This window comes from Colossoma macropomum, unplaced genomic scaffold, assembly GCF_904425465.1.
Source record: "Colossoma macropomum unplaced genomic scaffold, Colossoma_macropomum, whole genome shotgun sequence".
Taxonomy (NCBI): Eukaryota; Metazoa; Chordata; class Actinopteri; order Characiformes; family Serrasalmidae; genus Colossoma; species Colossoma macropomum.
In genome coordinates this window covers 23,968,064-23,985,764 of record NW_023494800.1, presented here as the reverse complement: position 1 = coordinate 23,985,764, position 17,701 = coordinate 23,968,064, and the positions used below count along the sequence as shown (strand labels likewise).

At 39.5% G+C, this 17,701-nt stretch overlaps 2 protein-coding genes across 2 annotated transcripts in view; one reads left to right on the top strand and one right to left on the bottom strand.

Moving 5' to 3' along the window:
- wwc1 (WW and C2 domain containing 1) overlaps positions 1-2,798 on the bottom strand; it is a 39,949-nt gene extending 37,151 nt beyond the window's left edge. Inside the window, exon 1 of the mRNA XM_036587564.1 lies at positions 1,801-2,798. Coding sequence (XP_036443457.1) covers positions 1,801-1,919 — 119 coding nt within the window. The 5' untranslated portion in view covers positions 1,920-2,798. The remainder of the gene's footprint in view (positions 1-1,800) is intronic.
- A 7,370-nt stretch (positions 2,799-10,168) lies between these two features.
- Positions 10,169-17,441, top strand: arl10 (ADP-ribosylation factor-like 10). The gene is made up of 4 exons (XM_036588758.1): positions 10,169-10,303; positions 14,287-14,461; positions 14,938-15,113; positions 16,720-17,441. The coding sequence occupies exons 1-4, from the start codon at positions 10,169-10,171 to the stop codon at positions 16,885-16,887; spliced, it is 654 nt and encodes a 217-aa protein (XP_036444651.1). The 3' UTR covers positions 16,888-17,441.
- Positions 17,442-17,701: the final 260 nt, after the last annotated feature.

Below are 17,701 nucleotides of genomic sequence, written 5' to 3'. Positions count from 1 at the left end.
AGGTAGCTTTTAGAGGCAGTAAATACTTAGAACATTCATCTCACCGCTGTTGTGGACAGTTTCTCTAAAATGGCTAGAGATGATATAATTATATAAGTGCCAACTTAAACATGAAATTTCCATAATTATACACATTGAGGCTTCGATAGTTATCCAAAAGTCTTTTCTGCTTGTCTTTCACCACTCACTAATTCTACCCATCCAAACACAATAGCACACTGCCCAGTCTAACATTAAGTCATTATGGAGTGTTTTTATGAAATAGGATAGCAGCTTGGCACAATGCTATGGGCAGAATAATGTTTTAACTGCTGCTTAGATGCTTGTAAGCCACTGATTAACTGTCTGTGAAAAACAGTACCACATGCAAACTACCTGCCCTCTATGGTTCAACTAGACTTTGCACTTTTTAAGCATAAACTGCAATTTTGATTACTTGTTGCACTCACATGTAAACTACACAATCAGATTTTCTTTTTTTGATGGGGCAGGAATTAGTGTGCATGGAAACGTGAACAGAATGCTCCAACTGTTGCTCAGCAGGGGAACATCAGCAGTGTCTACATGGGATGTGCTGAAGAGGTGGGAGATAGGCAGACGCACTGACAGATTTAGGTCAGGATTTGAAACGTTGGTAAATTTTAATCAGCTCCTTTGATGCAAGACGGTGTGCGCAGAGCCCAAGCGTCAACGCAATGGTTTGAAAGCCTTTTTCATTCAGCATTTCTGTGCGGATCCTTGTAGTTGGTGCATGACAGCTTTGCACAGTTCAAAGGGGATTCATTCATACTGACTCCATTTTGGCAGAAACAATCTATTTTTTAATTAAAAAAAATATCAAACTGAAGTCACACAGACGTGCTGGAACTCTTACATAGAAATTAGTGAATTTAGAATGGAACAAATGAACGCTCTGCTCTGATCTCTGAAGGCCTGAGCTCCGGCTCAGCGCCGCAGCGACTGGCTCTCAGACGGACAAGTAAAATGTGCATTTAGGCTGCTATTTACCCATCCTTGTTAACGTTTGCAGAGCTGTGTGGTGCACTTTGACCTTGTTGTGCACCTTGGCATGCAGTGAAAGGGATTTGGAAGAATCAGCCATCGCTTTTGCACGCCTCTATGGGCAGCGCTCATGCAGTACTTTTAGGAATGTGTCCTAGGTACTTGTTTACAAATTTCTGCCATCTTGGTTTCCTGGCTACAGCCAAACCTGTTGCACCACACAAAAGGAGAAATATGTGGTCTGATCGCTATCATGTTCCAATTCTATGAGACGAGAGGGCAAAATCAGCGAGGGGGGCGGGGTATAGCAGTAATCCAAAACAGAAAGGAAAAATATTCAGGGTACCCCTTCTGCAAAGCTACTTTGAGTCCATGCAACATGATCTGAGCCAGTGAAGCTTGAAAATTCTCTAATAATCTTAGGCATTCCGACAAAGATTTCGTGCCAAAGTCCAAGGAGACTTAAGTTGATGGCAAAAACTGCCACTCAGTGATTAGTGCTGAAAATTCAAGACAAAATACATCACTTGTGGTTAATTTCTTACAGCACAATACTGAAAGTAACTGCACAGTAAGAAACATAGTTAAGGAAAAGGGTGGTGTGACAAGAATGTGAGTGAGTTGTAGCATGATTCATGTATGACTGGACTAGACTAGACTAGAAAACTGGTCAGCACAACTAAAATAGGTTGCAGAAGCAGTCAGGAAATTCCAAACACCAAGAAACATAAAGTGAATCTACAACACATCTGAAATCCCCAAGACGTCTCTATATAAACACATCGTAGATCACCATACCTATCCCTTGGGTCAATCCAACTGGTGGTGTGATTGATATGGTCAATGTAGTAGACCTTCCCGTCAAAATCTCGGGCTTCTTCCCAACCCTCTGGCAATGGTAACTCCTTCCTTGGCATGACCAACTAGTCTCCATGTAATATGCCCTCCAAGTCTTCTAAATGAATTTGAAGGCGAACCATGTGTTGTAGGGATCCAACGCTAAAGCAGCGCTCAAGTGCCATTAACCGACGTGGAGCGCGTCGTGTCCGAGAATCTGAGGGTAATCCATCCCGGGTCGGAGTAATCCAGTCGAGTTCCTCAGTTTCTACAGCCTACAACGGAGCATCCTCGTCCACCATGCCGCACAAGTTCCCCGCCGTAGTTCTCCTTCTTGCCGCACACTTTGCACTGCAGTTGTGCATTATAAAACAGCGAGAACTCAGTTCATGTGGATGGGCGAGATTCGGCCATAGTGCACTCGCCTAAACATTTATAACAAACTCAGCTAACCAACTTCTAAAAGCAGACTGTCCACAGAAACTTAGTGTTTTTACAGAAGAGCGGTTACGGAGTTTAAACGGAGAACCGAATTCAACTAGGAGTTCCCAGAAATTATCAAAAAATAAAAATGAAATAATACACTAAACTACATTCGCTGTTCACCCAGCAAACGCGGAGAGAAAACCCTCAGAAAAAAAACACGCTGGAGTTTTCGCTCAGTGCCCGGCCACCATCTTTAGCTAACGTTAGCGACAGCTACGTTAGCCTGCTAGCTATCTGAGGGAAGACCTCGCTGATTAGGCTCGAGAACAGTTAGCTCCCTGCTCCTCACACGAGTACGCCGCGTCTGTTCCGTCTTCTCAGTGCCTTTGACCTAATATACTGGCTCTTCAAAACGACTTCCGAAAAATTCGCCGATTTCAATCGCATGTTTTTCCTCCAGTTCCCTCTTTCCCTTTAAGTGGCTCTGCTTCTCCCTCAGTTCCCAACCAAGCTCGGTCGCTATGCTGCGGTTGGATGAATGACGTCATACAGGTGACGACCGTATTTCTCCTAATAGCGGAGCCACTTTATGGAGAAACGCTACCTGCGCACAGTTCATTCTGACCCTTCTTACTTCAGCAGACAATCATTCATTATTAAAAGAGATGCTTCTTCAAAGGTTCTTTAGGAAAGTCAATATTTCTACATAAAACCATTAGTTATACAGAGAACCATTTCATGCTTAAATGGTCCTATGCATGGTAAAACGGGTTTTCAGACTGCTGAAAATTGTGTTGTATATGTTTATGTAACCTTTTTGAAAAAAACTTCTGTGGTCCTATATCAAAAAGAACCATCTTTTTTTTTAAGCGTGTATCCTAACTGGTTCTACCTAGCACCAAAAAAACAGTGTATGATTTCTGTCAGTAGCGGAACATATTTTATACATATTTTAAAAAGCTATACATATTTTAAAAAGGTTCTTAGGCTGGCCCATAGGCTACACAGTTTAACATGATGGTTCTTCAGGGGTTCTTTGGTAAGGAAAATCATTTTAAATAGAACCCTTTGCATGCCTAAAGGTTTCTTTGCATCATGAAAGAATTTTTCAGACTGATAGAAAATGTGTTGAATTTGGTTCTATATAAAACTTTTTGAAAAGGTTCTATATAAGTGGATAAAGAAGAAACATTTATGCATTCACGTGGTTCTTTAAATGCTTACGGTTTTATATAGAACAATTGCCTTTACCCAAGAACACTTAAAGAACCGTTTTAAAGGGGAGTATAATTCAGGGGTCACTATCCACAAAGGGCCGGTCAAGCGTTCTTTAGTAAAGGCAATGGTAGAACTGTGATGACTCAATAAACCATTTGCATGGTTAAAGTTATTCTCTACGATTGGGAACTTGTTGTTAAAGAACCTTGTTAAAATGTTTCCATATAGCACCAAAAAAGGTTCCACTATTGTCATTGTTAAGTCATAAAACATTTTTGTTACTAATCCATTTTTGATAAGAGTGACTGGTTGAAATGAATTAATCTGAAATTAATGAATTAATTTCAATAGCCTGCTTCTTACTTTTTTGTTGTATTTCTGCATATTTTTTGTGGGGATATTCATTCTTTCATATTTTCAAAATAGTACAAAATAGTACAAAAAGTAATAATGGCCAAATTAAATTATGTGTTTTGTTTGTGTTAACTGTTCTTCAACAAAACATGTCATTTGACCTGGGGTGCACAAACTTTTGCATATGGCTACGTGTACAAAACTACTTATTCATCTCATTTTTACATTGTCAGTGTATTTTCCCCAGTCACTGATCTTCCTCAGGCTGTGTAGTCAGAGGTCTGAGAATTGGCCCCACTGGTCCAGTCAGTAATGCATCCCTGCATTTTCGCATTTCTGCATTTTTTGAACGCCTTTACAAGAACAAGCCAGGTCACTGCTGCCTGACTCCCACAGCAACAGTTCACTTTGTCAATTTTTTAAAAGCTAGCATCAGCAAGTCTTGTAAGAGTTCAAATAGAATCTTGTTTTCTCTGTTGAAGCAGTTTTAAAAAACAATCGTGTACATTCCCAAAGCTGAATTAAAAATGCACAACGCCCTCCGATGGAGTAAGGGGTGAACAGCTAAAGTGCCAGATGGCCACAGGCTTGTACACATCACTAGTTACTGATGAGTTGAAATGGCTGTGTTAAAACAGAATTCCACAGATTTATCAAAGTTTCTGGATAATTGAATTGCTAAGATTTAAATAAAGTTGATTACAGTGGTGATAAGAACCAGATGTCTATGGTGTTAATGTCTCTAAAAGCTACAGTTATTGCATAAACTTGGTAATTAATCAGCTGCCTGATGTCAAAGACATGGTGTACAATAGTTTTGACAGAAGATTTTGTCATGACAGAGAACTACACGCAGGTTGTTATAGGGCACTCAGGGGATGTTTGAATTTGGAACCAATGAACATCCAACAAACAAACACTACTCAAATAAGCCATCATGGAAACTATTAATCAGATCTTCAACCGGCAGAAAACAGATTTGATTGAAAAAAGGACTGTTTTATTCTGTTTGAAGGTTTTGTTGATATTTCATAATGATAGAGAAGGAGTTCAGTTTCCAGTTGCCTCAGATGGAGATGTTGCACTTGGCTGGTCTCGAGAACAACTTCCGAGTTCACCTCACCCTGAGACCGAGACAAGCCTGCGTCCAAATGATGTTGAAAATGAGACCATTAATTTACGGCTTTGAGATCAAGACTGCAACTCTACTGTGCAGGACATGATCAGTTAGAACACTACCTGAAGGATTAGTCCAGGTCATTTTCCCTCTTTGGTGAAGACACCAGCCTTTCACAATTGCTCTTCTCAAATGTTATTACTTACACTTTGTGCTTTTTAGAGTGTATTTTTTACTGACATCTGATAAGTTGGAATAAACAAAGTAGTACCACCTTTAAAAATATGATCAAAAACTATGAATACAATGATTTGTGTTTAACATTTCACATGCCGTGCTGCCCAAATCCAATTAAATGGGACTAATTATGCTCTCTTTGTAGTTGTTCAGTGATTTTTTTAAGTCCTGACGATATCCATCACATTGTGACACTACTCATCATGGTAATGATAAATACTGTTATATTGCCCCACACTATTGGACTTTCTTGCACCATCATGATGAGCTGTTTCCTAAAAACCTCCTAATGAACAGCATTATGGACTTTACCACACTGAACTCTCTCCCTGTCCCATTTATTACCAAAACACAGCACATCTGATTTAACTAATCTGCCAAATCTTCACAAGTTGAATCATGTTAGAGCAAAGAAAACAACTACACAGGCCTTTAACTCCTCTTAGTGGTCAGTCCAGTAAGGCTCTCCTGAAGTAATTAAAGGGCGGATCTCCTTATCAAATCCATCATTATTACAGCTTCAGGAAACCATTAGGCTACTCCCCACCAGGATAACAACATTCTGGCTTCATGCTCTCAGACTTCTCTCTCACTTTTTTTAGTGACCAACTCAGGCCCGTGCACAGGGGCTCAGGGGAGAAAAGGGGCAACCTGAACAAGAAGACACATATTGCGAACACTCATCAATAGAGGCAGTCTAATTGTGTTTCAGAGGAAAATAAACACAGTGCTGTGAATTTTGTCCAAAAACAAAGCCTAAAATGTTGGTGTTATTACATGAGCAGAGATTTGAACCCTCACCTCCAGCCCACAGGGATGTAACATCACCCACTACCACTGTGAAATATGCCCTGGCATTCGAGGGGTCCCACGTTGGCTGGCTGCTAACTCACTCAACATAGTGGTCCTGATGCCCCCAGGACCCCCTGTATTTCGCACCTTGCTCACTATGTTATCTAATTAAGTCAGCAAGTGATAACCCTATTTAAAAGCTACACCGAGCACTGCACACATCTGCTTTTTTTACCCTTACAGATGACATTATGTTTGGTTGCTGTTCAGCTACGTTATCAATGGAGAGCATGACTATTAGAGCTAGGCTTTTAATTTGGGCCGTAAATGTCAAAACTTGGTGAAAACATGAGGAAAACCCCCACCTCTGCGATAATGCTAACTTATGGGATTCTAGTCATTTGTTAGCTCTTAGCTACCTTTTTTGGCAGTTCTACATTAATCACAGACATCTGAAGCTGCTAAAAGACACATTCCATGTTTACTTGAAGCTTGTGATAGATATAGTAGCATATATTTTACTTTGCAGCAGTGACTCTTGCAGTAGAGAAGCCTGGTATAGAGCTGTTGCCACTGTTTTTTCCATTTCTAACAAGGTTAGGTTGTTGTGCATATTCACAGTCAGTGATGTATCTAAAACGTCCAGAATCAAAATGATTGGTTGATTCCTCTGTCACTTCTTAATTATGCTGAAGGTTAATATAATGAGACATGCTTTCTTTTCAGCTCTTTAAGTCCTAACCAATGGCAGAAATTACTTAGCTATATCCACCTAGATACCACAGAGAAAAACAATTCCTGATTGGCCAATTTTCCACTGGGCGTTTCACTAATTTTACCCTTTTGTTTCCAACCAAAACATAAAAATGAAACGAGTAGTACAGTAATAATTGCAGAGTTGAGATATAAGTATGACTCTACTGAATATAAATGGGCTGAAAGTTGCAGTTGTATGCAGTTGCCTTCTCTGAAGAAGAATGAAATTACTGAGTTACTGAGGAAAAAAAAGTTTAGTTTTCATTTTTTCAGTCTGTTAATGAGAGTTTAGAAGCGGAACTTCAGTGTTTGGCTGTTTTTAAGGAAAGGAGCCGAGCTCAGCATTAATTTTAATCCATTCTTATCAAATACCTACTATCACAGCATTCATCATAATATAAATAAAACCCTGAAACTAAATAAAAACTAAACTAAAACTATTACTTTGCAGAAAATAAAAACAAAAATAAAACTATTAGGACGAACTGAAACTAAACTGAAATCACCAAAATGAAAAACTAGATAAAAATCAAAACTACTGAAAATTTTAAAAACTATAATAACCCTGGTTGACACAGCACCATATACTGTACAACCTATAATGTGCATAACTAAATAAATAAATTAAATGCAAAGAGCAGGGGCCAACCTTTAATCCTAAAGGTTTCTAATGGTCGAAGAGTTAAGATACAGAGGTAGGTTAAAACTCACATTAGGACTTTATTTTGTGTTTGGTCACCAGCAAAACCAGCTTATGTTGTGTTTTGAATGCTGCTATGCTGGTCAACCAGCATGGCCATGTTAGGTGATCAGCTAAACCAGCATCAGACCAGCATAAACCAGCATAAACCAGCTTAGACCAGTATGGAATTCATGCTGGTCTACGTTGATCTTTCAGCAGGGATTTGAAATGAATCTCAGATCATTTGAGTGGCGCATTAATGTTAACTGTTGCCAGCAAGTCGATAACAGCTAACTTGCTAAGTTAACTAATTTAAATTAGCATACTAGCATTAGCATGTTTCTGGTGTCGTATGGGTAAGTATGTTCACTCTGTATCTGCAGCTAGGTAGACACAATAGCTAAACTGGGCCCTGTTCCCTGAAAGCAGTATTAAGATCATCCTAACTTGTACAGAGTATTCAGTGTGATGCTCGCTGTTCCATTTCACAATCATTTATGTGCTTAGATGCTTTTGGGAAACCCGGCAACGATTTGTTATTCCATATCTGAATTCTTGAAAATGAAGTCAGATATGTTCAGCGGAAAAAGTTCAACGTCGGCCGCTCGTCTTTTGAACACGAAGGCAGCAAGAATTACTAATGAAGGACAAGTTCTGCTTCCTCTTTAATCATAGATTAAAACCACTGTATGTTTTGAGCGCTGCTGGTGTTGCTGTTGGCAAAAGTGAAGTTGTTCTTGATTTCAGTGCCAAGAACCCCCTGCCCTGCACAGTTTCAAGTACCCCATTCCCAACTTCCCAGCTCATGAAGGGCTTGATAATTACCTGAACAGCTGGATCAGGTGTGTTGATACAGAGATTAGCTGGTGTCCCCAGCACTGGAACTGAAAACCACAGCAATCATTAAGATGTAAACAAAGTCATTTAGAGTGGTTTGGTGTGTTCTAGAGAAACTTACAGAGTCAGAACTGTTCACAGTGATGGTGATAGGAACCAGACGTCTGAAGAGTTTAATGCCTTTACAAGCTCCCTCACAGAAAGTTATTATATGAAATAGTTACAAATACGTTGCCTGATGTCTTGTTTTACTTTTTTGTTTTATTTTAGTGATTTTATTTTAATCCAGGAGAGGCACATGCAAAGTGTTCTAAGGTGAAATAGTATCTAGAGAAAACTTTTTTTAAGGTTTACCTCTATTTTGCCATTATCAACATTACATATAAAACTCATGTGTCGGTTCACTGGACATTTTGAATAGTAAAAAAAGGTCGGTATATTTCTCTACAATGAAACATTTGAGATCAAACTACTCTGCATGACTGCATTCAATGATTGATTTATGCAAAATTTTGAAAATTCTGTGGAATTCCCCTTTAAACGTGGCACCTACTTGACTTGTGGCACAAGCCCTTAGAAACAGAGGCATTTCAGATAATTGTTTTGATTTTTCTCGATATAATGTGTAACCCTGTTCACAACAGCATTGTGCTTGTGCACTTTGCTTAAATCGCGTGAAATTAGAATGGAAACAATAGTTTATTACGTCCCATCACTAAGTGGAACTAGTTCAAAAGAATCAGTTCAGTGAAAATGAATGGTTCACTGCAAAATTACATTTACCGTTAACATTCAAATTTAATGTAATTGATCAGCCAATACACGTTTAATGTCCAAACTTTGCTTATTCGGGTCTGCAGTGTAGCCGTGAGGCAAATACAGCAGATGTGTGTGTCCCTCAAAAAAGATCAGCCATCATACGTTCATTATGTTTCAGCTACAGTATCGCAGCTTCAGTGCAAAAAATCAAACTTTAGACATCAAAAATGTCTTTGGCTGACCGACTCCGTGCTGGGTTAAGGGAAAAGTATGTAAGATGATCTATTCAGGGCGCTATATGCCTTAATCCCACATCAAAAGAGTCGGTAAACTGAATTGAACATCTTATAATTAAAAAGCGTAGATTCTGTATATTGACACGAACATCGAACCGATTGCTTAAAGAGTCGGTTCGGTAAACTCAATCAAACGTCTCATCACCAAGTAAAAAGGTACAGTTAACCAAATCCAGCATCACATTAGTAGGTAAAAATAGTTGGTTTGGTAAACTGAATTGAACGTCTTATCAGTTGTTATAAAAGAGTCGGTTCAGTAAACTGACTTGAATGCCGCTTATTAAGAGTCGGTTCGACAGATTGATTCAGTACGATTTACCGAATCTAACATCATATCAGTAGTTAAAAACAGCCGGTTCAGTAAATTGAATCGAACGTCTCATCACTTGTTACAAAGAGTCGGTTCGGTAAACTGAATTGAACGTCTTATCACTTGTTATAAAAGAGTCGGTTCAGTAAACTGACTTGAATGTCGCTTATTAAGAGTCGGTTCGATAGATTGAATCGGTACGGTTTACCGAATCTAATATGACATCAGTAGTTAAAAAAAGACGGTTCGGTAAACTGAATTGAACGTCTTATTACTTGTTATGAAGAGTCGGTTCGTCATACTGAATCAACCTCCCTGTCGCTCTTCCTCATCACCGGTGGCCGATTCCGTCTGTAGCCACGCCCCTCCTCCAGCCTCGGCGAATCAGGGAAGCAGAACCAGACGGGCGCTCCTCAACACAAAACAAGCGAGGCGGTCACGTGTGCTGGCAACCAGGCGCCGATCTCTCAGCAGCACAGCGCGGTTCTGCCAGCGGCGGCAGCAGCAGCAGAAGCGTTCATTCCACTCAGCCTCGCCCGGCCCGCATGGTTCTGCTCCGGCACATCTCCGTCGCCCTCACCGCCGCGGTGAGCGCCGTCGGAGCCGCTCTGTTCGTGGCCGTGAATTTGTTCTACAAGAGGCGGGTATGGACGCCGGAAGACTACTACGTGTTCAAGGAGGTGGGTTGTGTTTATTTTTCTTCTGAAGTAATCTCTCTCACCGCGCCATTGAGTTTCAGTCCCTGAGGGAGATAAAAGGTGGAGGTGAACTAGCCAGAAAATAAAAGAAACTTTTTCAGTTCCACATAATGGAGGTAAACAGTGAAGATAAGCTGCGTTCTCAGTTCATGTGTTATTAAAAATGTAATTGCATGTGGAAATGGCATTTACTGAAAAGCTGCGGTCAGTGGTTGTAAAGCTGTTGCTTGTCTGAGAAGTAGCATGAGAGCAGGCTCCATTCAGCAAAAACAGGAGGAGAAACAGCTCAACAGAAATGTCTGCTTCATTTTAACCGAATGGGAGTGAAACAGTGCAGGCGAGGGATGAACACTATAGGTTATTCTTGAAGTTCAGCTGTTGCATAATGTTATGCAAAGTTTATTTCAGTGACAGATGATAATTAAAATGATGTTCATTTATCAGATGAAATGAACATTGGCAGTAAAAGTGGCTACATTTTGCAAAAGAAACTGTTTAATTCAAATAACCCTCTGAATGTAAAGTGGCCTACTTGAAATAATGCAACAAAATTATACACCAAATAATATACACAAAATAATGCACCAGTTTAATATGGTAACATGGTTTATTCTTTGTGCATACTTACAAAGAACAGCAATATTGATATAGAAGTGTGTTATGTAGGGTTGGGCAGTATGGCAAAAATATCATATCACATTACTTCAAGACATTTTCACAATACATAATATGCATCATGATATTCAATTTTTCTAAGATTTAAAAAGTTGGAACAGACAAAATCAAACCTGTAGTGCCACATATACAAATACTGTAATAATCATAATAAATCTACAACCACAGTTATTTTTAACCTTACTCAGCTGTGCTGTGCTAAATCCAATAAAACAGGCCTAATTATGCTCACTTTATAATGAAACGTAGTTATTACTGATGATATTCACAATATGCTCAGAAAACCATATTGTGAAATAATGTATCAGAACGATATATTGTAATATTGCTCACCCCTAGTGTTATAAACAATAATAAATCCACAGTAAAATGAAAAAAATACACATTCACACATGCAAATTAATGTGACACTAACGAAACGTGTAGCTAACTTTGTGAAACGGAACGCATTATTAAAAGATTTGGCATCAGAATGTCAGACTACAAAATACTCTTTATTATTACTCAACCAAACTAATCCAAGATTGCAAGGCTCTGCATGATGCACATGGCTCAGAGACCACAGAACCTACTGTACTGTAATTGCTGCTCAGCAAAACTGCTCATGTGTTAACAAAATGTGCACACCTGCATAAGAGCATCTGAGTGTCTTTTCCGCTGTTCTTCTCCCAGTTCAGTTCAACTTTCTATAGCACTTCTTTCAGCAGACATTATCTCAAAACTGCTTTGCAGAAAACAGAGTCCAGACCCCTAGTGAGCGAGCTGAGGGCAACAGTGGCAGAAAAAAAAGGAAGAAAGAAATGAAAAAAAAAGGAAGAAAGAAATGGAAGAAATCTTGAGAGTAACCAAGACCTAAAAGAAACCCCATCCTCCTCTGGGTGAAATTATTAGAGTTTACATGTAAGATTAAACAGAGGCACTCGGATCAATGAAGGCCACACACATGTGAAGCCTGTCATTAAATCTTTCCGAACTGCTGGTCTTGCAGCATTATCAAGTGCCTCAGTATGCTCAGAGGAGAATGCTAATCACTCAGCCATGCAGGCCTGATTGGCTGGTGTGTTGCTTAGTGACAGCAAGAGAGAGACCATATTATTCTTCTTTGACAGAGAGGAGACCGCCAGTTACTGTCATGGGGACTCCTGGCACTTGACTGAAAAAAAAAAACCCAGCTATTATTGTTGTTACTGTCAGCTTTGTATTGTTTCAGTGTAATTACATTGTTGTATAAAGAATTTACATTCTGTGTTGACAGGTTCAACACTGCAGTTCTGGTTTTTCAGTTTGTTTTGATGTCAACAAATGACAAATACATGACAAAAATGTAGAGTAACAAGTACAAAACTGTACACACAACTGTACACATAGCTTTCCATCAAATTCAAATCGTAGTCAGGGTTACTGCTCTTTTTAGGAAATGACTTTCAGTACAAATTCCAGGACAATATCCATGACTTATATACACAACAGCTGTTGTTCACAAATTGGCGCCTTAAACTGATACACAACTGCCAACGTCCTTAACATTAAAGTCGACAACATGATGCCTAATTGAATAAGTCATGTACTGACACACTCAAACCATTCCTCAACTAAACCAGTTTGATCACAAGTTCAAAGGGAAGTTGGGATGCTATGCAAAATGTAAATGAAAATAAAATTCAATGATTATGTAAATCATTTAAACCCTGTAATTTTTTAGTTTGAAAAATACATGACCATTTCAAATTTGATCCCAACATGTGTCAAAAAAGTTGGGACAGGGCAACATAAGACATGATAAAGTTTGTTAATTGGCAACAGGACAGTAACATGATTGGGTGTAAAAAGAGCACCCCAGAGAATCTGAGTAAAGATGGGGAGGGGTTCACCACTCTGTGAAAGACTATGCAGGCAAATAGTTCAACAATTTTAAGAATAATGAGTCTCAATGTAAAACAGAGCTTGGTGATTTCATCATGTACATTACATAATATCATTTAAAGTTTCAGAGAATTCAGAAAAATCTCTGTATGCAAAGGACAAGGTCAAAAACCTATATTGCTCTCCACACTACTTTAAGACTGACATGATTCTGCAGTGGAAACCACTGCATGGGCTCAGAAACACTTCTAAAAACCACTGTCTGTGAACACAGTCTACAGTCCAGACCTGACAGCCACTGAAAACATTTGGCGCATTATAAAACAAAAAATCCTATATCAAACAAGAATAGGAAAACATTTCACTTTCAAAACTACAGTAATTGGTCTCCTCAGTTTCCAAACACAGAGTGTTGTTAAAAGAAGAGGCGGCGCAACACAGTGGTAAACATGCACCTGTCCCAACTTTTTTGAAACATATTGCTGGGATCAAATTCACAATGGCCACATATTTTCTAAAATAAACAATATCATTTCTCAATTTCAACGTTGGATTTGTTGTCTTTGTACTATTCTCAAATAAATATAGGATTTAAGTGATTTGCACATCATATACATTTTGCACAGCATCCCAAGTTTTTTGGAAATAAGGTTGTACCAAAAGCTTGTATATGTTAATGTTGCCTTGCTGTACCAGGCATTCTGACACAGTGTCCACTTTCCACATGTGGCATTGTAGCATTCCAAACAACGATAGGTATAAATTGACACTCAAACTGAGCATTAACAGCTTAAAATATGCAAGAAAGAATATGTTAAAGTATACAATTTTGGTGGCTTTACAATTTTATAGGACTAATATTTCCAGGACAGTTTATCAATTTTCGTACTTTTCAGGTATTTCCATAACTGTATCTATACATTCGAGGTTTTCTAGGATGTGTGGGAACACTGATAGTATAATATCTCATACTACTAGAAACACAATGTGGTATTGATTTAAAGTTAAAAATCTGCTCCTATGGTATAACAGTGGCACAGTTAGCTGCTTATGAGAGGCTGACATACTCAATCAATATATATTCACATGGGGCACCTTCACCAACTGGCTATCTGTAACTTAAAGGTCAACCTATTAATTCAGTGTTATAAACTGGCCATGGCAGTGTCCCTTTTACTCTCTGTTTTGTAAGTGAAATGATTCCTTTCTTTTTTGTGTTTAAACTTTCAATTAAATGTTTATTACAAAAATGAATCTGCTTCCAACCCAACGGATTTTCTACACTTTTTCATTTAGCTGCAAATAAAAAGTAATTAGTATTGAATTAGTCTTTTGTTATCACCAGCAATAACGGCACTGAAAGGGTTAATCAATTAGCTAACTTTCTTTTTACTTGCTCCTCTTCTTATGTGAAACTGTGGTCTTAGGAGGAGGAAGAGCAGAGGGAAAGGCAGGTGTTAGTCCTTGGCTTGGACGGTGCTGGAAAGAGCAGCGTTCTGCAGGGGCTGAGTGGAGTGCCCAACAAGAGACGATGCAAACCCACCCGTGGCTTCAACTTTATCCGACTCCACACTCCTGCCTGCCAGCTGGATTTTCTAGAAAGTATGCATCAGATGCGGACTTATACATGCATATGCCATCTTCGTTAATAATTCTGCTGGCCAGCTAGTGCTGTCCTCAAACTGTCACATTATTCATGAAGTAATCAATTAAGCTGCTTTGCTCAAAGACACAAGTGTCCCTCATACTGCCATCAAAGACTCCTTTCTATAGCCGTTCTATATTTATCAAGTACTGAGCAAAGCCCCTATTTTGTGTATGGAAACAGACATCTCTTGTTCCCTTGTTAATTTGCTAATGTCAAACTTGTTTGTTTATTGACTAGAACTTTAAGGGCCAGTTACTTAGGCACAGATAAACTTGAATCCTGAATAAAGAAGTAGTTAATGGAAAACCATTGAGGACAGTGTATATTAGCCCTACTCTTGGTCTAGTCTGTATCTTATAAACAAGCTACAATCTAACCGTACAGGCTATGGAAAAAAAATATCATGTGACTGTCATGTTCTTCTTGTCAGTTGGAGGCGGTGAGGACTTGCGTGTGTACTGGGCCGATTTCCTGAGGAGAACACACATCTTGTTGTATGTAGTGGACTCCTCAGACCGAAGTCGATTCCCACTGGCTAAGGACGAGCTCCACCGTTTGCTCAGGGTTGACACTCAACTCCCAGTAGTAATCCTGGGAAACAAACAGGTGAGCAAGAGACACTGTAGATTATTTCCTAGAACTATTCTTAGTCGCCAGCACAATGGTGTACACTGAATTGCCAGTTTATTATGTACACATACCATATGCAGTATGTTTCATAAGTCAGATCCCCCTTAATTTGTTTTAATTTCAAGCCAAACAAGCCTACAGTTGTTCACTGTTGGGGGAAAAAACATATTATGTATAACACAAGATTACTGACAAGCCTCTATGACTAAATATGAAATTTTTCAGTGTTTAGTGTTTCCATTCTTTGCTTTTATTACAGCTTTTCTTTTTGGGAGACTTGCTTTCAGTTTTTCGAAGAAATCTGCGGTGATATTTTTTGTTGAGGTTTCAGCTCTGGCGTGGCTCCTTCAGTGACGCTGTTGCGCTTAGAAAGCTCAGCATCGATCACACACACACATTTACATAATACTACCATGTTGATGTCACTGTTGTGCTGATTATGGCCCACCACCCAAACTACACTATATAGACAAAAGTATTGGGACACCCCTCCTAATTGTTGAGTTCAGGTGTTTCAGCCACACCCATTGCTAACAGGTGTATAAAGGTAAGCACATAACCTTGTAGTCTCGATAAGCAAACACTGGCAGTATAATGAGTCATACTTACAAGGTCAGTGACTTTAAACATGGCACTGTCATAGGATGCCACCTCTGCCACAAGTCAGTTTGTGAAATTTCTATCCTGCTAATTTCTGTCCTGCCCCAGTCAACTGTAAGTAAAGGGTGTAAAGCACACCGCCACTGGACTCTGGTGCAGTGGAAACATTCTGTGGAGTGGTGAATCACACGTCTCTATCTGGCAGTCTGAAGGACGAGTCTGGGTTTGGCGAATGCCAGGAGAATGTTATCTGCCTGACTGCATTGTGCCAACTGTAAAGTTTGGTGGAGGAGGGATAATGATATGGGGTGTTTTTTTAGGGGTTGGCCTAGACCCCTTAGTTCCAGTGAAGGGGAATCCTAATGCTTCCTCATACCAAGACATTTTGGACAATTGTGTGCTTCCAACTTGGGAACAGGGAACAGTTTGGGGAAAGGCCTTTTTCCATTCCAGCATAACTGAGCCCCAGTGCACAAAGCAAGGCCCATAAAAGCATGGCTGGGTGAGTTTGGTGTGGAAGAACTTGACTGGCCCGCACAGAGCCCTGACCTCAACCCCGCAGAACATCTTTGGCATGAACCAACATCAGTGTCTGACCTCACAAATGCTTTTCTGGGTGAATGGGCAAAGATTCCCACAGATACACTCTAAAATCTTGTAGAAAGCTTCCCAGAAGAGTGAAAGCTGTTATAGCAGCAAAAGTGGGGACCAACTCCATATCAATACCTATGAATTTAGAATGGGATGTCATAAAAGCTTAGCGGCAGTTCTATGGTGGGCCTTTCTACTAGGCTGGTAAATTGCGCAGCAAAGGACGCACTACAGCATATAGTAATTAATGAAGTACACATTAAGAAACACTACAGGCAAGATCACCATATTGGAAATTTCTCATGCCCAGCTTAAACCTAATCCTCTAAAGTAATCCTAGTCTGTTTGTTACACTATGACTGCTCTTTGTCTTCATCGTGTTTCCTTTCAGGACAAGCCAAATGCGGTTAGCGTCCCTGAACTGCGTGACGCTCTTTCTCTGAGCTCATTGGCGGATCAGAGGAAGCTCTTCCTCCTGTCCCTCCAGCTGAGCTCTGTGGGAGCTACAGCGGCCTGCAGCCTCCAGTGTCTCCAGGATCTCCTGTTAAAACTGGCGTGAGGTCAGGGTTCAAGCAAGCTTGTGACTGTAAATACTGAGAAAGGGATCATTATCAAAGAGGAAGTCTGAGATAATGATAACGATAAAGACTCACCCGAGGTGGACTTAGTATGGAAAAAAGCACAATGCAATCAAAAGGATTGTTGGTGTACAAACACTTGCTGTGTTGCTCGTCAACACTGCAAAGCACATAAGGGTAGCATCCATGACGCCACTTAGAATATACAGTGGCTTATGTTCTGTTGTCATAAATTATTCTACCTTTATTTTTGCATAGGTTTTCCAGTTTCCAGGAGTTTGTTACAACTTGTGATAGGATATATTTTGCCTACTTCAATGACCGTAATGATTGTTTGCAATTTTAGAAAGGCGTATTGAATGTCATCCGTGCATGCATGTACTTCTGTTATTTTGGTAGTTTTTCATGTTTCTGGTTCATCATTGAATGCTTAGGTTTGCCTCAAGCATGCTGCACTGAGTTAAGCTGTAGCCAACAGTTGATACCTCAGACATCTTTGAAGTAACATTAACCTGAATGTGATATAGATTTCAGACACTGTGCACAATTGACAACAGACCCCTTTACTGTATAATCAAGGACTTGTTCTGCAAGTGATTGTTTACCGTTTCATAAGTACAGCACTGCTGACATACTGGAATATTAAAATATTGATTACATTGATATTATGAATGTTAAAGATTAACCATTGTTTAATAAATCACCAGTAAGGAGTTTAACTAGGTTAAGCCCATTAGACCATATTAGATCTATCTATAGGCATTTAGTTTACCGCTTCATAGATAACTAGGTAGG